Raw genomic sequence first — 23,822 nt, 5'->3', positions numbered from 1 at the left:
TGCCAGGGGCTGGCCTGCCTGTTCCCCACTCCTGAATCCAGTCGAGCACCACCTTGCACCACAGACTGTCCAGGAGTTGACTGATGATTTATTCCAGGACTGGGAAGAGATCCATCAGGAGAATATCTGCCTCCTAATCAGGAGCATGCCCAGTCATTGTAGGGAGGTCATACAGGCACATGGAGGCCACATATGCTACTGAGCATAATTTCATTGTCTTGAGGCATTTCCACTGATGTTGGATCAGCCTGTAATTTGATTTTCTACTTTGGTTTTGAGCATCATTCCAACTCCAGACCTCCATTGGATATCAATTTTCATTTACATTGATCATTTTTATTTTTTACTAGCTGAAGAGCCCGGCGTTGCCTGGGCATAGTAAATATCTGTGGTTAGTTATAGCACCTCGCATCTCTTATTTTCCCATCATGCCTCTCATTTTCTCCCTCACTCCTCTCATTCCCCCCTAACACTTGTCATTTAGACCTCACATCTGTCATTTTCCGATCACTCCACTATTTTCCCTCACTCCTCTCATTTTGCACTCACACCTTTTCATTTTCACCTCACACCCCTCATTTTCACCTCAGTATATACATGATTGTCATCTCCCTTATATATAGTATACACCTGTATGTCTTCTCTTGTATATAGTATATACCTGTATGTCATCTCCCCTGTAAATAGTATATACACTGTCATCTCCTCCTGTATATTGTATATACACTGTCATCTCCTCCTGTATATTGTATATACCCATGTGTCCTCTCCTCCTGTATATATTATATACCTGTATGTCATCTCTTCTGTATATACCTGTATGTCATCTCCTATATATAGTATATACCTGTATGTCATCTCCTGTATATAGTATACACCTGCTGTATGTCATCTCCTCCTCTATATACCGGTCATCTCCTCTTTTATATAGTATATACCTGTATGTCATCTCCTCCTGTATATAGTATATACGTGTGTCCTCTCCTCCTGTATATAGTATGCACCTGTAAGTCATCTCCTCCTGTGTGTGTGTATATATATATATATATATATATATATATATATATATATCTGTGTATCATCTGCTCCTGTATATAGTATATACGTGTCATCTCCTCCTGTATATAGTATATACCGGTCTCATCTCCTCCTGTATATAGTATACACCTGTCTCATCTCCTCCTGTATATAGTATATACCTGTGTCATCTCCTGTATATAGTATATACCTGTGTGTCATCTCCTCCTGTATATAGTATATACCTGTGTCATCTCCTGTATTAGACCGCGTTCACACGTTATTTGGTCAGTATTTTTACCTCAGTATTTGTAAGCTAAATTGGCAGCCTGATAAATCCCCAGCTAAAAGGAAGCCCTCCCCCCTGGCAGTATATATTAGCTCACATACACATAATAGACAGGTCATGTGACTGACAGCTGCCGTATTTCCTATATGGTACATTTGTTGTAGTTTGTCTGCTTATTAATCAGATTTTTATTTTTGAAGGATAATACCAGACTTGTGTGTGTTTTAGGGCGAGTTTCATGTGTCAAGTTGTGTGTTGAGTTGCGTGTGGCGACATGCGTGTAGCAACTTTTTGTGTGTCGAGTTGCATGTGACAGGTTAGTGTAGCAAGTTGTGTGCAGCAAGTTTTGCGCATGGCGAGTTTTGCGTGTGATGCGTTTTGAGTATGTGCAAGTTTTGTGTGAGACAACTTTTGCATGTGTTGCAACTTTTGTGCATGTGGCAATTTTTCCACGTGTGCAAGTTTTATGCGGGCGAGTTTTCCATGAGGTGAGTTTTGCACGTGTGGCGAGTTTTGCGCGTGGCGAGTTTTGAGCGGCGACTTTTGTGTTTCGACTTTTATGTGGCGAGGTTGGTGTATGTGTGGTGAGGGTGGTATATGTGTTCAAGCACGTGGTAGTTTGTGGTGCCTTTTGTGTGTGTTCATATCCCCGTGTGTGGTGAGTATCCCATGTCGGGGCCCCACCTTAGCAACTGTATGGTATATACTCTTTGGCGCCATCGCTCTCATTCTTTAAGTCCCCCTTGTTCACATCTGGCAGCTGTCAATTTGCCTCCAACACTTTTCCTTTCACTTTTTTCCCCATTATGTAGATAGGGGCAAAATTGTTTGGTGAATTGGAAAGCATGGGGTTAAAATTTCACCTCACAACAGGGTGGATTTGATTTAAATCTAACTGATTTAAATCATGATTTAAATCACTAGTCAGTAAGGCTTGATTTAAATCAGTGATGTAAATCAAAGTTTCTATCTAACTGAATTTGACTCCGCAGAGGTCCCAGCCTCTTCTTCATGGCAAAAATGTTACAACATGAACAGAGTTGAGAAAAAGACCTTAATCCTATTGTTCTACAAACCTATGAATACAGAATCAACCCCTTCAGTGCCAAGTCCAAGAAGTTAGACAATATGTTTCTGATTGTTTGGAGTGGAATAGATCTGCACAACACAAGAAGAATGTGAATCTAAGTGTGAGGAGGAGGAAGGGCAAGCAGACAAGAAAATGAAAGTGAAACTTTGAGCACAATACTGCAGCATAGCCACAGACAGACAAGTCTGGATCTGTTTGTGTGTACGATCTGAGGTTTATTACATTCTTTCCTTACAATGGCAGCAGGCCGTAAAAGAGACCCAGTTTGGGAATATTTTAATGAAGCTCCTTCGCCTATCGGTAAGGCAGGCATGCGTGCAAAATGCAAACGATGCAACAAAGAGATGCAAGGCCTGGTGGCGCGAATGAGGCAACATCATGAGAAGTGCGGTGATGAAGATGACTCATCTTCATCCTCCTCCTCACACTTAGATTCACATTCTTCTTGTGTTGTGCAGATCTATTCCACTCCAAACAATCAGAAACCTATTGTTTAACTTCTTGGACTTGGCACTGAAGGGGTTGATTCTGTATTCATAGGTTTGTAGAACAATAGGATTAAGGTCTTTTTCTCAACTCTGTTCATGTTGTAAGATTTTTGCCATGAAGAAGAGGCTGGGACCTCTGCGGAGTCAAATTCAGTTTTGAGAACTGCGCAAGTAAAGCGAGCGTCTGATAATATAGGAGAGAAACTGCCCACTAATCCTACAGAAACCTCTGGAAGTGCATGGCATTGTGAATGTTACACATATACAGCCTTTATTCTACTGAGTTAATCAACTCCGCTTTATCTCATGATGGAAGAACCTTTGGATGGTAAAATATTTTCCTCAAAAAGCAGTTTATTGAAAAAAATCCGATTTAAATTAAAAAAAAATCCGATTTAAATAAAAAAAAATCCGATTTAAATTAAAAAAATCGGATTTTTTTTTTTTTTTTTTTAAACATTGATTTTTATCTACCCTGCCTCACAACATAGCCTATGACGCTCTCGGGGTCCAGACGTGTGACTTTGCAAATTTTGTGGCTGTAGCTGCGACGGTGCAGATGCCAATCCCGGACATACACACACGCATACACACACACACACGTGCACACACACGCACACACACACACACGCGCGCACACATGCACGCACACACGCGCGCACACGTGCACGCACACACACACACGCGCACACATGCACACGCACACACACTCACTCACTCACACACACACACACACACACACACACACACACACACACACACACACACACACACACACACACACACACACACACTCAGCTTTATATATTAGATTGTTCTTAATGCATTCCACTATTTAATGAATAAAGATTTGCAACTGTAATATTTCATTCAGTGATATCTAGGATGTGGTATTTAAATGTTCCCTTATTTTTTTGAGGTGTGTGTGTATATTTATAAAACACAATTGTATATGACGGAGGAAACAATGTATTTTAAGATGTATAATCTCTTCATCTGTCATGCCGTAAATATACATGGCTTCATTCTTCATATACAGTGTGTATGTGCCACCTTGTATACATGCAGGGCTATATTTACCATTTAGATGCATAAATTCACACTCCCAAGACTTTAAATGGCAATGATAAACATCTTACATGTAATTTATGTGCGAAGTAGCCGGCAATAATGATGCTAAATACGGTAATTAGGATCATTTTAATTTAGCAAAACTTGTAACCTCTCCAGAACAAAGGCAGACATTTCCTGTTCAGATTTTAGCTTTCTCCAAAAGTTTTCAGACTGCCAGAAATGGTTTTCACAATTTCCTTCTGCATTGTTTTTAGATCTGTCAATCAGATATTTCTATGGATACTGAAGTAGTTGTACGCAAATGTTTACACTTGTGCTGACAAATATGTCAAGTTTATACAAGAAATCATTATTTTCAGTGTTGACCTTTTATTTTTCAAGACATCTGCAATTCGGCCTGCCATGCAAAAATCTGCTTCTGGGCCAAATCCTGACTGATGACAACCCATTATTGCCTAATAAGTGCTTTGGAGTTATCACTTTTGCCTTGTCACATGGTTCTCTATGAGGTGTTCATCACCAAATTGCTCCTGGATTATTGGGACAAGTTGTACTTGAAGGATGTTTAGATACCATTCTTTATTCATTATTGTCGGCAGAGGGAAGCATGAAGTGCTCTAAAAAATTTCCTGATAGTTGGCTGCACTGACTTTGGCCTTGATAAAACACAGTGGAATTACACCAGCAGATGACCTGGCTCCCCAAACCATCACTGATTGTGGAAACTTCACATTAGATCTCAAGCAGCTTGGATTGTGGCCTCTCCACTCTTCCTCCAGACTCTGGGACCTTGACTTCCAAATGAAATGCTAAATTTACTATCATCTGAAAACAACACCTAGGACCACTGAGCAACAGTTCTTTTTCTCCTTGGCCCAGGTAAGACACTTCTGGCGTTGTCTATTGGTCACGAGTGGCTTGACACAAGAATGCGACACTTGCAGCCCATGTCCTGGATACATCTGTGTGTGGTGGCTTCTGAAGCAATGACTCCAGCAGAGGTCCACTCCTTGTGACTCTCCGCCCAATTTTTGAATGGCCTTTTCTTGACAATCCTTTCAAGGCTACGGTTATCCCGCTTGCTTGTGCACTTTTTTCTACCACAATTTTTCCTTCCACTCAACTTTCCATTAATATGCTTGGATACAGCACTCTGTGAACAGTCAGCTTATTTAGCACACTATATGGGTCTTGGAAAATGGCGCTTTTTTTTTTTTTGTTGTTGAAAATTTAGAATTTTTCCCTCACTATTTTAAAGAAAAAATAACCCATATTTGTTTGGTATCTACACACTTGTAATGACCTGGAGAATCATATCGACAGGTCAGTTTTAGTATTTAGTGAACATGGCTAAAAATTTTAGCCCTTTTTTTATTTTTTTGCAATTTCACTGTAATTACTTCCTGTTTATTTATGATTTGTGTCAATTTCACTGTAGCTTAACTTTTTCCCCCATTTTCCAGGTACAGGATATGTTTAGAAACCAATGGTGTCGTTCAAACTGGCGCATAGCAAATGTGGTGCCAATATTCAAAAAGGGCTCTAAAAGTGAACCTGGAAATTATAGGCCAGTAAGTCTAACCTCTATGGTTGGTAAAATATTTGAAGGGTTTCTGAGGGATGTTATTCTGGATTATCTCAATGAGAATAACTGTTTAACTCCATATCAGCATGGGTTTATGAGGAATCGCTCCTGTCAAACCAATCTAATCAGTTTTTATGAAGAGGTAAGCTATAGGCTGGACCACGGTGAGTCATTGGACGTGGTATATCTCGATTTTTCCAAAGCGTTTGATACCGTGCCGCACAAGAGGTTGGTACACAAAATGAGAATGCTTGGTCTGGGGGAAAATGTGTGTAAATGGGTTAGTAACTGGCTTAGTGATAGAAAGCAGAGGGTGGTTATAAATGGTATAGTCTCTAACTGGGTCGCTGTGACCAGTGGGGTACCGCAGGGGTCGGTATTGGGACCTGTTCTCTTCAACATATTCATTAATGATCTGGTAGAAGGTTTACACAGTAAAATATTGATATTTGCAGATGATACAAAACTATGTAAAGCAGTTAATACAAGAGAAGATAGTATTCTGCTACAGATGGATCTGGATAAGTTGGAAACTTGGGCTGAAAGGTGGCAGATGAGGTTTAACAATGATAAATGTAAGGTTATACACATGGGAAGAAGGAATCAATATCACCATTACACACTGAACGGGAAACCACTGGGTAAATCTGACAGGGAGAAGGACTTGGGGATCCTAGTTAATGATAAACTTACCTGGAGCAGCCAGTGCCAGGCAGCAGCTGCCAAGGCAAACAGGATCATGGGGTGCATTAAAAGAGGTCTGGATACACATGATGAGCGCATTATACTGCCTCTGTACAAATCCCTAGTTAGACCGCACATGGAGTACTGTGTCCAGTTTTGGGCACCGGTGCTCAGGAAGGATATAATGGAACTAGAGAGAGTACAAAGGAGGGCAACAAAATTAATAAAGGGGATGGGAGAACTAAAATACCCAGATAGATTAGCGAAATTAGGATTATTTAGTCTAGAAAAAAGACGACTGAGGGGGGATCTAATAACCATGTATAAGTATATAAGGGGACAATACAAATATCTCGCTGAGGATCTGTTTATACCAAGGAAGGTGACGGGCACAAGGGGGCATTCTTTGCGTCTGGGGGAGAGAAGGTTTTTCCACCAACATAGAAGAGGATTCTTTACTGTTAGGGCAGTGAGAATCTGGAATTGCTTGCCTGAGGAGGTGGTGATGGCGAACTCAGTCGAGGGGTTCAAGAGAGGCCTGGATGTCTTCCTGGAGTAGAACAATATTGTAACATACAATTATTAGGTTCTGTAGAAGGACGTAGATCTGGGGATTTATTATGATGGAATATAGGCTGAACTGGATGGACAAATGTCTTTTTTCGTCCTTACTATCTATGTTACTATGTTACTAAACGTACAACTCGTCTTGCAAAAAACAAGACCTGACATGGTCATACTGACTTAAAGGGAACCTGTCACCCCGTTTTTTCAGTACGAGATAAAAATACTGTTAAATAGGGCCTGAGCTGTGCGTTACTATAGTGTATTTTGTGTACCCGGATTCACCACCTATGCTGCCGAAATAACTTGCCAAAGTCGCCGTTTTCGCCTGTCAATCAGGCTGGTCAGGTCATATGGGCGTGGCGACATCGCTGTTTCTTCCCCCAGATCTTGCATATCTTTCCGTTGGTGGCGTAGTGGTTTGCGCATGCCCATCTTCTGAATCCACTGGGCAGGAGAAGATCTGCGCTATTTCCCTGGTGATCTGTGGGGGCGGCCATCTTCCTGAGGCCGCGTGTGCGCATATGGAGTCCTCTGCTGCCCGGGGCTTCAGGAAAATGGCCGCAGGATGCCACGCGTGCGCAGATGGAGATTGCGGCGGCCATTTTCCTGAAGCCGAGATGCGATCTCGGCTTCAGGAAAATGGCCGCCGCGATCTCCATCTGCGCACGCGCGGCATCCCGCGGCCATTTTCCTGAAGCCCCGTGCAGCAGAGCACTCCATCTGCGCACGCACGGCCCCAGGAAGATGGCCGCCCCCACCGATGACAAGGGTAATAGCGCAGATCGCGCGCTGTTTCTTCACGTGCGCGCAGTGGATTCGGCACTTGGACATGCGCAAACCACTACGCCACCAACGGAAAGCTGGGGAAGAAACAGCGATGTCACCACGCCCATCTGACCTGACCTGTCTGATTGACAGGCGAAAACGGCGACTTTGGTAATGTATTTCGCAGCATAGGTGGGGAATCAGGGTACACTACATACACTATTGTAACGCACAGCGCAGGCCCTATTTAACAGTATTTTTATCTCAATCTGAAAAAACGGGGTGACCGGTTCCCTTTAAAGAAAGGAAAAAGCACAAGATACCAAAGACACCTGATTTGAAAAATAACAGCTACAATCTATTAGCAAGGAAGGTTATGTTAACGATAATACAATCTGTTATCTAACTCGAGAAGACTATTCCTTTCGTATACTATATAAAAAACCCCATCAATAACCTGACAAGAGAATGATACGTAGGGAAGAGGTATAAAACTTGCTTAATCTGCCTCTTACCAAAGTATCTGTGTTTTTTCTTGTATACTGTACTTTTGATTAAAAGTGATGTTTTAGAATTTACTCCGATTTTGCTTGCATACATTTCAGTAGTGAGTGTGTTTGGAGAACAGGATTTCTTGGGGCTTCAGTCTCAAAATCTTTCATTGCTTGTTTATTGTTCTATTCTTGTTTGAGGGGCTTTCAACCAGTGATGCCAACTACACATTCCTGTGACTGCCACGTTCTGTGGTCACATTATATATTGTGGCCACGGCACTCGTACTATGGTATCTTCTTTACTGTATACTATACATGCTTCACATACAAATGTAATCAGCCAGCGTTAGCATGTTTGTTTGTTTTTTTGTATTGTACATTACTGTGGAAGGAAAGTGGGGACAAAAGAAAACAAGCTAATTAAAAAGTGACATCATAATCTATTACTGTATATGCATATGTACTAATTTTCATTGGTAAACTTGACACTATGTTCTAAAAGAACATTATCGAATAAGCTCCATTATATAGCGGCATTAATTGGTATTCCAAAAAAGTAGAGCAAATGTCCACCCGAGCGAAAGCCATTAAGTGTATATCACTAATATTTAGAAAAAATGTTTTTAAGGGTCCAATTAAATTGAGGTCTTGGACATAATGGCTTTCTATGATCACCTTGAAGATGTATTCCTACAATCAAAATGTATCACCTATCAACAGAACAGATAAGCGTCCCCACACATTCCCAAAATAGGGCTCCAGTGTCTCCTATTTGAAGGCAGGCGAGCATGCGCACCACAAAAAGAAAAGGCATAATACAAGGCCTCTGGGGCTGACTAAGATGGTGAGTGCTGTACCTGGTCAGTCCCATAGACTTTGGATGGTATGGCAATGTGCATGCTTGTAGTACTTTATTCAGACGAAGCCCCCCTTTCTCGGGATTTTTGTGGGTTCCTGTATGTTTATCACCAGTCCTGTGTATCCGTTTTGTTTTTTTGAGATTGGTGTCACAGGTTATGTGGCCAAAGATCGCTCTATGCCGCTGGTAAATAGGGTCACATAGTAAAGTTGACAAGCTGGTCACAATGGTTCAGGCTGTTTGCAACTAGTTTCTCACGGTTGCGATACCACGAGGGTCGTAGTGTCACTCCGTTCACCTTCTTGGTATTGTCCGCATAGAACGATCTTTGTCTGCGGACCAGCACTCGGCGATGCATTACAGCCTATTGACTTCATGTTTCCCCTGCAGGGCATAGAGCTACGTACAGCTAATACAGCGAGCCTTTGGATTACCCTCTTGTCAGAGGACTTTTCTAACTTTGTGCATTTGGGACAAACCCATCATCTACTCAGCCATTGTAATCAGTCATACAGTTATATGCAGTTAGCGGCCTTTCACACCACCATATATTACTGTCTGGCCCAATCACTGGTCTCCGAACTTAATCTACCTTCCTCAGGGTCATAATCATCTATGATGACAGCGGTTCTCCTTTTTACTGTTTTTTCTGGTTAACGTGCGTCCCAGCATGCCTACCACACGTGGGTTACATGGCTAATGCGTTGTCATGTTTTCTTCACAGGGAGGCGGAATTGTCCGTTGAAGTGTTACGACAGAGGGAAGCCAAATGGCTGGACATGCTGTCAAATTGGGACAAATGGATGGCAAAGCGACACAAGAAGGTATTCTGATGTTCTGTGATGGGAGTGATTTATCTGTGCGTGTGCCCTGCTAATGTCATCATTCAGTAACACCGCCACCCTGTCATCTGGGTGCAGCTAGTATCGGTGTGCGCAGAGCACCCTTGGGTGTTTTGGGCCATCTTTTTGTTTAGCAGAAGTTTCCTGTCTGCTCCAGTAACCAACTTCACGTGGACGGGTATAATCTGAGGCACGTGCACGGGAGAAGTCCTGCATTGTATACAAACAGGTTCAGCCATTTCCAAGGCATACACCAACAAAGTAAACTAGGTCATCCACTGCAGCTCTACACAGGCTGTATGTAGCCTAGTAAACGCTGAGGTTTCTTGTGTAGGAGGTCGTTAATGACTATTCTAATAATCTATAGCAATTACGTTCCACTGCTGAGTCTACATAAGTCAGTGGTTCACGGTATGGCCTGCAGTCACATACTATGGTGGGCCGTGACACTTATTGTTGGGGATGGGATGTTCTCTTGTCGACTTTGAACAAGTTAATTCTTGCACCTTGTGACTCAGAAATTTGCTTGGGATCTGCCAGTGCAGCACTTAGTCTACACAGCACCTTCATGAGGCCATTATCGTGGCTCTAGCCAGGTTCATTGGTTTTATAGCTGATATTAGAAGATGGTTGGAGGGGAATTCAGTTTGTAGCCAATAAAAGCTTTGGGAATTTTGATCATTACCTGCCTATGGCACTGATTTATTTCATTTTCCTCCTTCCATTTATGACTAAGACTGCTATTTTGTAAAGTAAATGTTGCGTTTTTTTTCTGCTTTTCTCCTCAAAATCGTGGGTACGTTAGAGCAATGAAGAACAAACTTACTAAATGTTAAATTTAATTTACCTGAAGTATTGTGCTTAAAATAGATAAGATAAAGAAACCTTACACAATTGGATTACAATACTTATTTTACGGGGGAAGACGCCTCAGATACTGTTACAGAACGACCATGTGGTTCTTCCAGATCTAACTCTGATATTCGGTAGGTGAGATGTTTTAAAGGGTCACTCCAGACCCTTGCTCCTCCCTGGCCTGAGGTAGGAGGGAGTAGGCTGAATAGATTAGATCCTAATCCAGTTTTAGCCCTCACTTTTGCTGTGGGTCATATTTTCCCCCAAGGAACTTCCTAGAGAAACTCAATGGACTTCAACTTGCCAAACATTCGCAACCCTTCTATACACACCACACAATAATAGAATATATCCATAATTCAGGTATCGATTGCGTTCCTGTGCGTTGCCCGCTAGCAAAACTTTTTCAGACTGCCCGTCTGCTCTTCATCAGATAACATGCTTCGATTACCTGTCCACAGCGGGTTGTACAGGCAGCGTTCAGTTCTGTCCTTGATTTGTATAGCTCATAACCACACTTAAGACAACTAGACACCGCAGATTTTAGGTGTGTGTGTGTTTGCCTGTAGTTAACAGATCCATTAACTAAAAGTGCAAATGTATATGGAAGAAGATAATACAGTAGCTCTGTGAGATGGGGCTTGACGGGAGCTCACAAGGGGGGTGTCTGCAGCACTGAGGAGAAGCAAGTGTTGCTGGGAAATGTAGTTTTAGCATATAACTAAGTATGGCAGTCCTATTATGTGAAGCTGGATGCTCGTAGGGGCAGATAAATAAAAAAAGACAAAGGTACAAGAATTGGTGATGAGCGAGTGTACTCTCTGCTCGGGTTTTCCCAAGCACGCTCGGGTGACCTCCGAGTATTTGTTAGTGTTCGGAGATTTAGTTTTCATCACGACAGCTGAAGGATTTACAGCTACTAGCAAGGCTGAGTACATGTGGGAGTTGTCTGGTTGCTAGGGAATTCCCACATGTAATCAAACTGTACAGTCGCAAATGATTCAGCTGCTGTGAGGGAAAACTAAATCTCCGAGCAGTCACAAATACTCGGGGAAAACTCGAGCAACGAGTACACTCGCTCATAACTAATAAGAATGAAACCTTGTGTTAGGTTTAGTCTGTAAATTAATAAGTATGCATTTACCATGTTTAGTGAAAAATAAAGTGATTGTAAGGACAGATCATGTGGGGTTTTTTTACTCCTAAATAACCACTTTTTAAGTTAAAGAATGTTTCAATACAAACTTTACCATGTAGGCTTCATTTTGTAAATTGGAAAATGGCATAATGGTTCATGTTCATTTATAAGGAATGCGCTTTGTGCTGTAACTGTGGAAACTACCTGCGTTACCCAAAACACCAGATTACTGAGCAGCTTTTTACTACTCTGGGAAAATGGAGGCTGCACTGAGATTGCTTGCTCTGTGGAACAAGGCTGGTTAGATAGCCACTAGACATTTTACATAATTGCTGCCGCATTGCTCTTTATTTTTTAGATGGTTTATCTAAAAGTTTCCTGTTTTATTCATCCACCTCTTCCCATGAGATGGCATGCATATTGGGCTACTTTCACACTAGCGTCGGAATCTCCCCGTCACAATGCGTCGGGCCGAGATTCCGACGCTAGCGTTTGATGCGCCACACAACGGGTGCAGCGGATGCATTTCTCCGGCGCATCTGCTGCCCCATTGTGAGGGGAGGTGGGGGCGGAGTTCCGGCCGCGCATGCGTGGTCGGAGAAAGCGGTCCGTCGGCAGCAAAAAAAGTTACATTTAACGTTTTTTGCTCCCGGCGGTCCGCCACAACACGGCGCAACCGTCGCACGACTGTTGCGACGTGTGGCAATGCGTCGCTAATGTTACTCTATGGGGCAAAAACGCATCCTGCAAACAACTTTGCAGGATGCGTGTTTTGCCATAAACGACTCATTGCGACGTATTGCAAAAAAAACGCTAGTGTGAAAGTAGCCTTATTGACAAGTGTCTAATGGCAGCTGCACATATTGACACGCGTGTGCTTCTTGTAACAGTTCCACAGTGCTCACAGCGAAGTAATATGACCAGTCAATGGAAGCATTGGGTAATGTTTCTTAAACGGACCGGTCATATGCCAAACTGTGGGCAGCATGCATCAGACTAGCTGCACGATGGCAACAAGGTATTATATAGTTAGAAGATCTGGCCAGAGACTAGACTAGTCTGTTGCTGCCCCTGACTCTCTTCCCAGTTCTGTTACTGGTGGTTCCTTATGTAATATATAATAATAATAATGTACATATGAGGGAAAGACTTTTTAAATGATATTTTCTCTGAAACTGAGTGTTTCAAAGAGCACTATGTGTGGCTGCAGTTGTGCAGCCAGGCTCTGATTTATTTTTTTTTTTTTTTTCTTACATTTTGAGCAGCATGAATCTGGACACATGTTCCCTTTTTAAGGTTTTTGTCAGTTTGAAACTTCTTTTTTGGCAGATAAAGCTGAGATGTCAGAAGGGCATACCGCCTGCTCTTCGTGGCCGCGCCTGGCAGTACCTTTCAGGAAGCAGGGTAAAGATGGACCAGAACTCCAACAAATTTACTGTAAGTGTGACTGGAAATAATAAAGCGTTTCTTCAAGAATTTGATAAGTGGCTACTGTCTCATATTTCAAGCTGCATCCTATCCTTGACAAATGTCAAAATGGGTTGCAGCCTGAAGAAGCAGCGCTTGAGACATGCGTCCTGTCAGATCAGATGTGTAACATGGTGAACGAACATCTGCCCACTCAGCCGCAGAGCAGGGTTGAAGGAGAAAAAAACAACTTCTCCTTTTCTGACTGAGATTTGTACAGTGCCAGTCTATTTGCCCTGCTGTAAAGCTGTCAGACTGACTTGGCAGAGTGGGAATACAAATAAGAACGGAGACATGTTGTTGTACCCCCTCACCCCACGTTCACTCTTTGTCAGCCATGGTCCACGTCTGAGTGGTGAGATGAGGTCAATTTGTTCACAATGCTGCTCCTCGGACTATTGAGAAATACCTTAAGCGGTGTTTCTGACTACTACCCGTCATAGCATGTGACTAGGTCAGGTTGAAGCTTGAAATATGTAACTCATTTCTATCATATTTTTAGAGAGCCCCTTTTAAGGGTATGTGCACACGTATTCTGGAGGACTGCGGATTTTTCCGCAGAGGATTTGGAAAAACCTCGGTGCAAAACGGCTGCAGTTTTTCCTGCGGATTTATCGCGGCTTCTACTGCGGATTCCGCTGCGGTTTTACACCTGCAGTTTTCTATTGCAGCAGAATCCGCACAAAGAAATGACATGCTGCGGAATATAAACCGCTGCGTTTCCACGCGTTTTTTCCGCAGCATGTGCACTGCGGATGTCGTTTCCCATAGGTTAACATAGTACTGTAAACTCATGGGAAACCGCTGCTGATCCGCAGCGTGTGCACATAGCCTTACAGTTCTATAGACCCATTTAGATCCAACAATAAAACTTTCAAGTTCTTTCAGGAGCTGGACTCAATGGCGGGTGATCCTAAATGGCTGGACATCATAGAAAGAGATCTTCACAGGCAGTTTCCATTCCATGAAATGTTTGTTGCTCGAGGGGGTCATGGGTAAGTTATTTTTGGATCCGGTTTCCATTCGTAGGCGGGATGTTTGCTGTAGATGAACGCCATTTACAGCGCCTATCGATTAATTTTCAATGTCTTGGAATGCTGAAGTTAATAAAGTGGCTTCTTATATTGTGTTATTGGCGGCTGTCTGTTGTGCATTATTCAGGCTTTTCCTGGCTACGTAACCACATTTTGCTCAGGTTATTGATTTAGGTCTGAGAGCCTTAGGACAGCAAATTTCTGAAATCATGTAATGGCCTGATGCCACATTTTATTTTCGAACTGTGCTTTAAGTACTGCATAATTACAATATCTCTTTGCCAACTTTGTAGAGCCCTGCACACTTCAAAAATGTAACCCATTCATTGACGCCCTAGCCAGTTTGTTGAAGTGGTTGGTTACTGAAATATTCGACTTTTGTTATCGTGTTTTTTTTGGGGGGAGGGGCTTTCCCTTAGGTAGGGGAGAAAGGTTAATTATTTTTCCTATTACGGTATTTCTTTGATGCTTCTCCACTTTACTTCTCTGTCCTGTCGAAAGAAGACTGAATATCATTTGACAGTCGTAAATAAGTCTCATCTAGGATCACTTGATCAGCGAGATGTATCCCACGGACTTCTCAGAAAAACATAATTTGTAAATGCCTTCCTGTGACTCTTTATTTTGTTATATTGGCTTATTGTAGCTTTTGGTTTCCTTTTGTGTATAGCATAAAACGTTTTTATGCAGCCCATTGGTTCTGGTTGTATTGCGCAGTCATTTTTATTTTGCCCTTATTATAAAAAATATTGTGTTATCGCTGTGAATCAGATAGAGGTGGGCTGGAGCAAAGTAATTTGATGTAACTTTGTCTTCACAGTCAACAAGATCTTTTTAGGGTACTGAAAGCATATACTCTGTACCGGCCAGATGAAGGCTACTGTCAAGCCCAGGCCCCTATTGCAGCTGTCCTACTTATGCACATGCCAGCAGAGGCAAGTAGAGTAACATGGCCTGCAGCAATACTATTCATTACATTGGAATCCACAGTCTTACAGATTTCATTTTCCTCCACAGCAAGCATTCTGGTGTTTGGTGCAAATCTGCGAGAAGTACCTGCCGGGTTATTACAGTGAGAAGCTGGTAAGAACAGAAGGAGCTTTTGAGGTGGCGTTTCAGACTCCTTTACAGATATATGTATTTTTTTTTAAAGGTCACAAGTTTGATACAACCTGCATTATGCTTCTCGGTGTAGCCCTTCATTCAGGCTGAGCTATATATCAGTGTAACAGATATATCGAAGAAGTCTAGAAGGAGGTTGAAAGCCATCTAAATGGACTTTATGAGGCTAACGTAGGACTGTGGTGGCCAACTAGTAGGCCATCTGCTGCACATATGTCCACCCTTGGGTCCTTTCTCCACTCCTACAAAATGACGATAAGATTTTGGAAGCTGCAGTAATCGTTCTTCAGACACAGAACCATGACTAGACCCAGAGTAGGAGATCAGCCTGGAGAAAGGCAAGTAGTGTAGAAAAGTGCTCAACTTCTTCTGTAGGTGAGGGGAGCCTGCAGCTATCTTTTTTTCTTCTCTTTATATATGCACTTTATATCTTGTCCTGCATGATAACACTTAGAAGGCTACACATGTAAATGGTCACCAGTATATCGTTCACTTTAGTCTACTGTGCTCCAATCTGTAGGCTAGGAGGGATGCTGTCATACTTTATTCCAGGTACAAAACCAGAGAGCAGCTGCGGGGTTCAGATGCCGTGTAAAGTTCTGCTGTTAAGTCATCACTTCTTATTGCTTTCCTGCCTGCACACAGCGTAACTTCTATTCTAGGGCAGGTCAGGAAGCTGAGCGAGCAGCATAGTCATAAGTCATTGGTGTTCATGGGGGCTCGCTCCCTGGTCAGTCCCTGCTGAGGGATCGGAGTGGGGAACAGCAGAGACTTTCATATTGGTGGAGAAAAAAATAAAACTTGGGTAGTTTGTGGCTCGTTGCCGGCAACTATGTAATTTTCTTTCCTTTTTATTTATGACTTGATAAATGTTTTATGAAGGGAGACCAGTGATCCCGAGATCATGCTCACTTTCTGCAGTTTCTTACGTCACTTTTATAAGTCCTGTAATGTACTGGTCCTATGGTAGAACAATTGTACTTGTTAAATGCTAGTTTAGATAGTATAGAGAGCACTAAGAATAAGAATCCTCTGTAAGTACTCACGATCTCCCAACAATTCTATAGCCCAGATGGCGTTAGTATTGAAGAATTATTAAAGTGTGAAAGGGCTATTCACATCATCCTAAAAACAATCAACTTTAGGATTTACTGGTTACTAAAAATTCTTTTGTCAAGAACGGATGAATTTTGAATTGTTTGTTGCCTATGTTACTGGACAGTACTGCTAGATGGCAGCGGTGGCCGGTAACCTTGGGTAACAACCAGTAAACACAGAGCTTCCAAGCTCTCTTTAATATCGCATGAAAGTGCCACTCTGAAGCTGGCCGGAATGGTTAGTGCACAGTTTGGGCCAGCACCACAACTATGCCGCTAGTCCAAGTGGTCTATGAAGTGGCAAGCCAGATGGCATGGGAGCGCTGCGCACCTGAACAGCGAAGATTAGAAGATCCCATTAATAAATCTGATTGTTATACATTAGTTTTGTCATAAAATCACAGTTTTAATTTATTAAAACATTTGTCTATTCATACAGCTAAGCCTCAAGTGTCTTAAATGAAATTTTGATCTTTTTTGGGCAGACATGGAAACATTATGAGGTTAATCGTTTACTATTGGAATGAATATTTAATATACTTCCATTTATTAGTGAAGTGCTTTAGCATTTATTAACTTGTGCAATGGTTCTAGAAGACTCTGTTGTCCATTAACTAGGCCCAACTGATAGGCTGAATACAGGCTGCCAAGAACTTCTTCTAACCAGAAAAAATGGAGTACACATCCAAATTGGTTGAAAAAGGATAAATATCAATTTATAACAAAAATGAATCAAACAATTAAATTACATAAATAATACATCAAAGACACATGTCATGCTCAGCGAAGACCGCCCCTGACGAAGCCATTGGACAAACTCTCTCCCGTGAAGGTGACCTGGGACTTAGTTCCCAGTGACGGGATAGCACGTCCACCGCGATCAGCTGCGCTCACGGGGGGAGCGCGGCCGGGTGTCAGCTGACTATCGCAGCTGACATCCGGCACTATGGAGCGGTCACTGACTGCCCCTGGCACATTATCCCCCGGCACACTGCAATTAAACATGATTGCAGCGTTCCGGGGGCATAGGAAAGCATCGCGCAGGGAGGGGGCTCCCTGCGGGCTTCCCTAAGACCCTCGGTACAAGGCGATGTGCTCACCTTGTGCCGAGCGTCTCCTCCCTGCAGGCCCCGGATCCAAAATGGCAGCGGGGCTGCATCCAGGTCCTGCAGAGAGGTGTCTTACCAGCGCCTGCTCAGAGCAAGCGCCGGCAAGCCTGGAGCACTGCCTGTCAGATCGCTGATCTGACACAGTGCTCTGCAAAGTGTCAGATCAGCGATCTGACCCCATAACATGATCCCCCCCCTGGGGCAATGTGAATTATTTTATTTTTTTTACTTTATAACGTGAAAATTAAAAAAAAAATTCCTAAATAAAGAAAAAAAAATATTGTACTCATAAATAGTCATCTAAATAGTTATCTAAATAAAAAAAAAATAAAAGTACACTTCGTATCGCCGCGTCCGTAACGACCCGACCTATAAAACTGTCCAACTAATTAACCCCTTCAGTGAACACCATAAAAAAAGGCAAAAAACAACCCTTTATTATCATACCGCCGAACAAAAAGTGGAATAGCACGTGATCAAAAAGACAGATATAAATAACCATGGTACCGCTGAAAACGTCACCTTGTCTCGCAAAAAACGAGCCGCCATACAGCGTCAGTGAAAAAATAAGTTATAGTCCTCAGAATAAAGCGATGCAAAAATAATTTTTTTCTATAAAATAGTTTTTATCGTATAAAAGCGCCAAAACATAAAAACACGCTATAAAAGTAAATCAAACCCCCTTCATCACCCCCTTAGTTAAGGAAAAAAAAAAAAAAAGTTTTTCGATTTTCCCATTAGGGTTGGGGCTAGGGTTATGGTTTGGATTACATTTACGTTTGGGATTAGGGTTAGGGGTGTGTCAGGGTTAGGGGTGTGGTTGGGGTTAGGGGTGTGTTTGGGTTAGGGTTTAAGTTAGAATTGGGGGTTTCCACGGTTTAGGCACAACAGGGCTCTCCAACTGCGACATGGCGTCCGATCTCAATTCCAGCCAATTCTGCGTTGAAAAAGTAAAACCGTGCTCCTTCCCTTCTGAGCTCTCCCGTGTGCCCAAACAGGGGTTTACCCCCACATATGGGGTATCAGCATACTCAGGACAAATTGGACAACAACTTCTGGAGTCCAATTTCTCTTGTTACGCTTGGGAAAATAAAAATTTGGGGGGCTAAAAAAAAACAAAACATTTTTGTGGGACAAAAATGATTTTTGTTATGTTCACGGCTCTGCGTTATAAACTGTAGTGAAACTTGGGGGTTCAAAGTTCTCACAATACATTTAGATAAGTTCCTTGGGGGTCTAGGTTCCAATATGGGGTCACTTGTGGGGGGTTTCTACTGTTTAGGTACATCAGGGGCTCTGCAAATGCAACGTGACGCTTGCAGACCAATTCATCTAAGTGTGCATTCCAAATGGCGCTCCTTCCCTTCCGAGCTCTGCCATGCGCCCAAACGGTGGTTCCCCCACACATATGGGGTATCTGCGTACTCAGGACAAATTGCACAACAACTTTTGGGGTCCAATTTCTCCTGTTACCCTTGGGAAAATAATAAATTGGGGGCGAAAATTTCATTTTTGTGAAAAAATATTATTTTTTATTTTTACGGCTTTACATTATAAACGTCTGTGAAGCATTTGGTGGGTCAAAGTGCTCACCACACATCTAGATAAGTTCCTTAAGGGGTCCCCTTTCCAAAATGGTGTCACTTGTGGGGGGTTTCAATGTTTAGGCACATCAGGGGCTCCCCAACGCAACATGGCGTCCCATCTCAATTCCAGCCAATTTTGCATTGAAAAGTCAAATGGCGCTCCTTCCCTTCCGAGCTCTGCCATGCGCCCAAACAGTGGTTCACCCGCACATATGGGGTATCCGGGTGCTCAGGACAAATTGTACAACAACTTTTGGGGTCCAATTTTTCCTGTTACCCTTGGTAAAATAAAACAAAATGGAGCTAAAGTAAATTTTTTGTGATAAAAAAATTAATGTTCATTTTTTTTTTTTTTTTTTTTTTTTTTTTTTTTTATTAAACATTCCAAAAATTCCTGTGAAACACCTTAAGGGTTAATAAACTTCTTGAAAGTGGTTTTGAGCACCTCGAGGGGTGCAGTTTTTAGAATGGTGTCACACTTGGGTAGTTTTTATCATATAGACCCCTCAAAATGACTTCAAATGTGACGTGGTCCCTAAAAACAAAATGGTGTTGTAAAAATGAGAAATTGCTGGTCAACTCTTAACCCTTAACTCCCTAACAACAACAAAAAATTGTTTCCAAAATTGTGCTGATGTAAAGTAGACATGTGGGAAATGTTACTTAAGTATTTTGTGTGACATATCTCTGTGATTTAAGGGCATAAAAATTCAAAGTTGGAAAATTGCAAAATTTTCCAATTTTTTTTTCCACAAATAAACGCAGGTAATATCAAAGAAATTTTACCACTATCATGAAGTACAATATGTCTCGAGAAAACATTGTCAGAATCATCAGGATCCGTTGAAGCGTTCCAGAGTTATAACCTCATAAAGGGACAGTGGTCAGAAGTGTAAAAATTGGCCTGGTCATTAACGTGCAAACCACCCTCGAAGCTTAAGGGGTTAAGAAGCCCTTCTACTCTGCACTCATTACTTGGATTAGTTGCACCTGTTTGAACTCATTACCTGTATAAGACACCTGTCCACACAAAATCCCACTCCCAGGAGTTGGTGTTCCTATGATAAAAATTACAGCCCTCCATTCTTTGTAAGTGGGAAAACTTGCAAAATCGGCAGTGTATCAAATACTTATTTTCCCCAATGTATTTAGACCAAATTGCATGGCAACACAAGGTTTATTCATACTAAAATAATGACATAACAAAATATTGTGGAATAAAATTGGCCGTGATGTTTATACTTGGGTAACTTAAAAATATAACAGTAAACATACCAATTGAACGATTCATATAAATAACCAAACATTCCAAGACTCCATTAAACAATCCATCCAGGAACTGGATGATTTTCCCAAGAGCCTCTACTCAGAGTTGAGGCCCCCCCCAAAAAAAAACTACAGCCATTTCTCCACAATATTTAGTAAATTCAGGTTTAAAATGTCAAGGCCAATGTTGGATAAGTGAATAAAATCATGGCAATACAGCCCCAGTAAAAAACCTTTGAGGTCATCATGCCTAAAAGAAAAACCATTGACTAGAGGCAAGAACTTTTCCATGCTTCTACGTATTAACTCTCTTGCGAACTTTATCCATAAATCTGAATTCCGGAGTATTCCACAAAAGCCTGGGAATGATCTCGGAAAAAACAAAACCCGGATAAGGAAAAGATTGCCTAAGACTAACAATATCGGAACGCATGATGGCTAATAAGTCCAGGATCTTTAGTTTCCCGAGATCATTCCCGCCCGCATGAAACACTACCAAGTCTGGGAATGGAAACAGATTAAACATTTTTTAAACTCTAAAACTAAATTAGAGCATCGTAAACCACGAACTCCATGCTAGAAGATCTGCACCTTAGAAACATCAAAAGACAAATTTTCGGAGTAGCATTGTTGACACGTTCTCTTCTGGGCCCAATAAATGAGTGACCGATGACCCAAATTTTGAAGGGACCTGAAATTGAAATACAGATTAGTCATCGTATAAATCGTGCCTAGTATAAAGTTTATACCTCCCCGACTCCGATCGACCAATTTGCCTGATTTGGGAATCACAAAAGCCGGCCCTAGACGCCTCCGTAGCCGCTCCAATCCTGAAGGAATGAGATGTTATTCTAAGATGTTGCTTCCCTAGAACTCTCAAACAATTCTTCAGAATAAAATTAAACTGAAAAATTGCAGCTGGAGAACCGTCCTTATGCAAAAATAGCGGGCCCTCCTTTTTAGTTCTAACAAGCAGCCATCTTTTAATGTTTGACACCGGACAAATAGCAGTATCAGCAAAAGAAGCAATTTTCAAACTTACTCCCCTGGCCAACTGATCTGTTTTAGACCTTTTAATGAATAAAATAATAAAATTGTCCTTGAGTTTTAAATATGAAAGCATTAAACCTGAGGGTTGCGATTTTGTACCAGATACCACCTCCCCTATTCGGAGGGCCCCGAAAAATGTCAAGCAAAACGCAGCATAAAATAAAGAAACCTCGTCTGAATCGGAACAAACTTGGCTTAGGGCTGAGCAAAGATCTTGCAACAGTGGCAGAGAAATTGGGCGTCTGCTGTCAGGCTGAAAGCTACCTTTCTTGTAGCCTTTCAGAAGCTGCTTAATCGGAAAAAGGGAAGCCAAAGATGATTCGCCGCCAAGTCTAAGGAAAAATGAGACACCCGCTAGGTGTTTGGTTACGGCAGAATACGATAGGCCCTGAGTAATTAACAACTCCTATTTCCGGTCTGAAGTTCGGGCTGGCTACCTTAGGATTAAAAACATTTAAACTACAAAATTCAGTCCACAATTTCCATGCAGCCGAATAACTGGCCCATGATCAAACAGATAACGAATTTCTAATAAGATGGGGGATCAAATTGGAATCATTTTCCAAATAGACTGAGGGTAGGGTGTCCCTTCCGGATCCGCATCGGGCATCTGCGAATGAAAGAGCGACCAATGATGTTCACGTAGTTGCCGAAATCTATTTGCTTTTGCCAGAATATGCTTTCAGCCAAATGTTGGATTTAAGACAAACCAATACCAGTTGTCTTAGAATGCAAGCAACCCATTTGTTTTTTGACGACAAAGTGTTAATGAGAAAAAAGAACACCTGGGTCTATAGATAAAATACTTACCCTCGAGTTTTGCACATAGGACCCCCACAGGGAAACGGCAACAAAAATGGAAAAGATTTCCAAAACCATTGTGTTCCCCCGGAGACAACCCATGTTTCGGGCCAAAGCTGCGACATCCAATGTGTCGAAAAAAGAATGCCACAATCGGAAGAACTATGTACTGAAAAAACAAGCGGAAAAGAGTCTGAGGAGACAAAAGGGGATTGCCAACAAGTTTTGCCATTAAAATTAGTAAGAAAAGAGCCAAATTTTAGCATCTTCCCTTACTTCCGAACCGACTCTGTGGGAATTTGGGGATGAAAAACCTTGAGCAGAATCATAAAGGCGACAAGAAGAATGCCCGACCAATTGTTATAATCCTTAAAGCAAAATTCAATAAACCCAAAAGGGATTGTAAGTCTTTTAGGGTAATTTTCTTTTTAGAGAGAAAATTATTCAATGCAGAACGCAATTTAGTAATTTTTTTCTTCAGGGAGCCTACATTCCATTTTAGAGGAATCCAAAGTTATCCCCATGGGAACGCATTTATGAAAGAAAAATTAATTCTCAAAATGAAAACCCAAGGAAAAAAAACCGTCAGGATGAACCGGAAGGAACCTGAAAGCAGATTTAATGTCAGATTTAGACATTAAAGCTCCACTTCCGAATTGCTTTAGTAAGTCAATCGCCACATCAAATGATGAATAAGTTACGGAACAAACAGTTTTATCTACTTCATCATTTAAAGAAGCACCAGGAGGGTAAGACAAGTAAGTGATGAATAAGGCGGAAAGAGCCAGCCTCCTTCTTAGGGACTACGCCCAATGGGGAAATTCTGAAATTCTGAAAAGATGGAGACGAAAACGGACCCGCCACTCTGCCTAGTAACAGTTCGCTTTTGATTTTTTTCTCTAAATACCTCAGGATGTATGAACACTGAGTGTAAATTTTTGACAATTTTACAACCAGACGCCTGAAATGGAGGAATGAAAAAGCCATTCAAAAAACCATTGAAAAGCAGATCACTGATCACTTGATCTGGATAACTGTTTAGCCACGGAGCTATTCTTTCCACCATTACCGGGGTCTGTGCCTTTTGAATTAGGATCCCTATATAAGGATTGGGCTTACGCCTCAGTAAGAACGCTCTTTAGCATGTGTTTAAGATCCACATCACATAAAGGTACTGACACAGGAAAGCTCTCGCCCCTTCCATGGTGTCTGTCGTCCGGAGGTCCATCATGTGTGCATCCTGCGCTCAAGCCTTCCGTGTTAGGCGAGCGCATCTGTGCACGGATAGAGGGCCTTTCTTCAGGGTCCTTGTCCTGGCTGGGTTGCAGGCTTGGGGGTGCTTCATGCAGGGCGCTCGTTGTAGATGAAGGAGCCGCCTGAATTTTCAAATTTGGCGCCGATAAGCTTGGGTTAGAAGGAGGAGGGAATGCTTCCGGAGCTGCCGTTATAGGTTTTACAGCAAGGCAGCTCCTCAGCCATTCCGCTCCGCCCTCTTCCCCAGCCCTTGACAGGATCTTCTGAAGTAAATCCTCCATGGAGCTGG

General features: G+C 42.1%; 1 protein-coding gene across 1 annotated transcript in view; it reads left to right on the top strand.

The window, feature by feature from the left end:
* Nucleotides 1-23,822, top strand: part of TBC1D10A (TBC1 domain family member 10A) — a 97,491-nt gene that overhangs the window by 55,968 nt on the left and 17,701 nt on the right. Inside the window, exons 2-6 of the mRNA XM_069760141.1 lie at nt 9,637-9,736; nt 13,077-13,184; nt 14,103-14,209; nt 15,069-15,183; nt 15,266-15,331. Of these exons, the coding sequence (XP_069616242.1) occupies nt 9,637-9,736; nt 13,077-13,184; nt 14,103-14,209; nt 15,069-15,183; nt 15,266-15,331 (496 nt within the window). The remainder of the gene's footprint in view (nt 1-9,636; nt 9,737-13,076; nt 13,185-14,102; nt 14,210-15,068; nt 15,184-15,265; nt 15,332-23,822) is intronic.

Source organism: Ranitomeya imitator, chromosome 1 (assembly GCF_032444005.1).
Source record: "Ranitomeya imitator isolate aRanImi1 chromosome 1, aRanImi1.pri, whole genome shotgun sequence".
NCBI lineage: Eukaryota > Metazoa > Chordata > Amphibia > Anura > Dendrobatidae > Ranitomeya > Ranitomeya imitator.
This window is presented reverse-complemented; position numbering and strand designations above follow the sequence as displayed.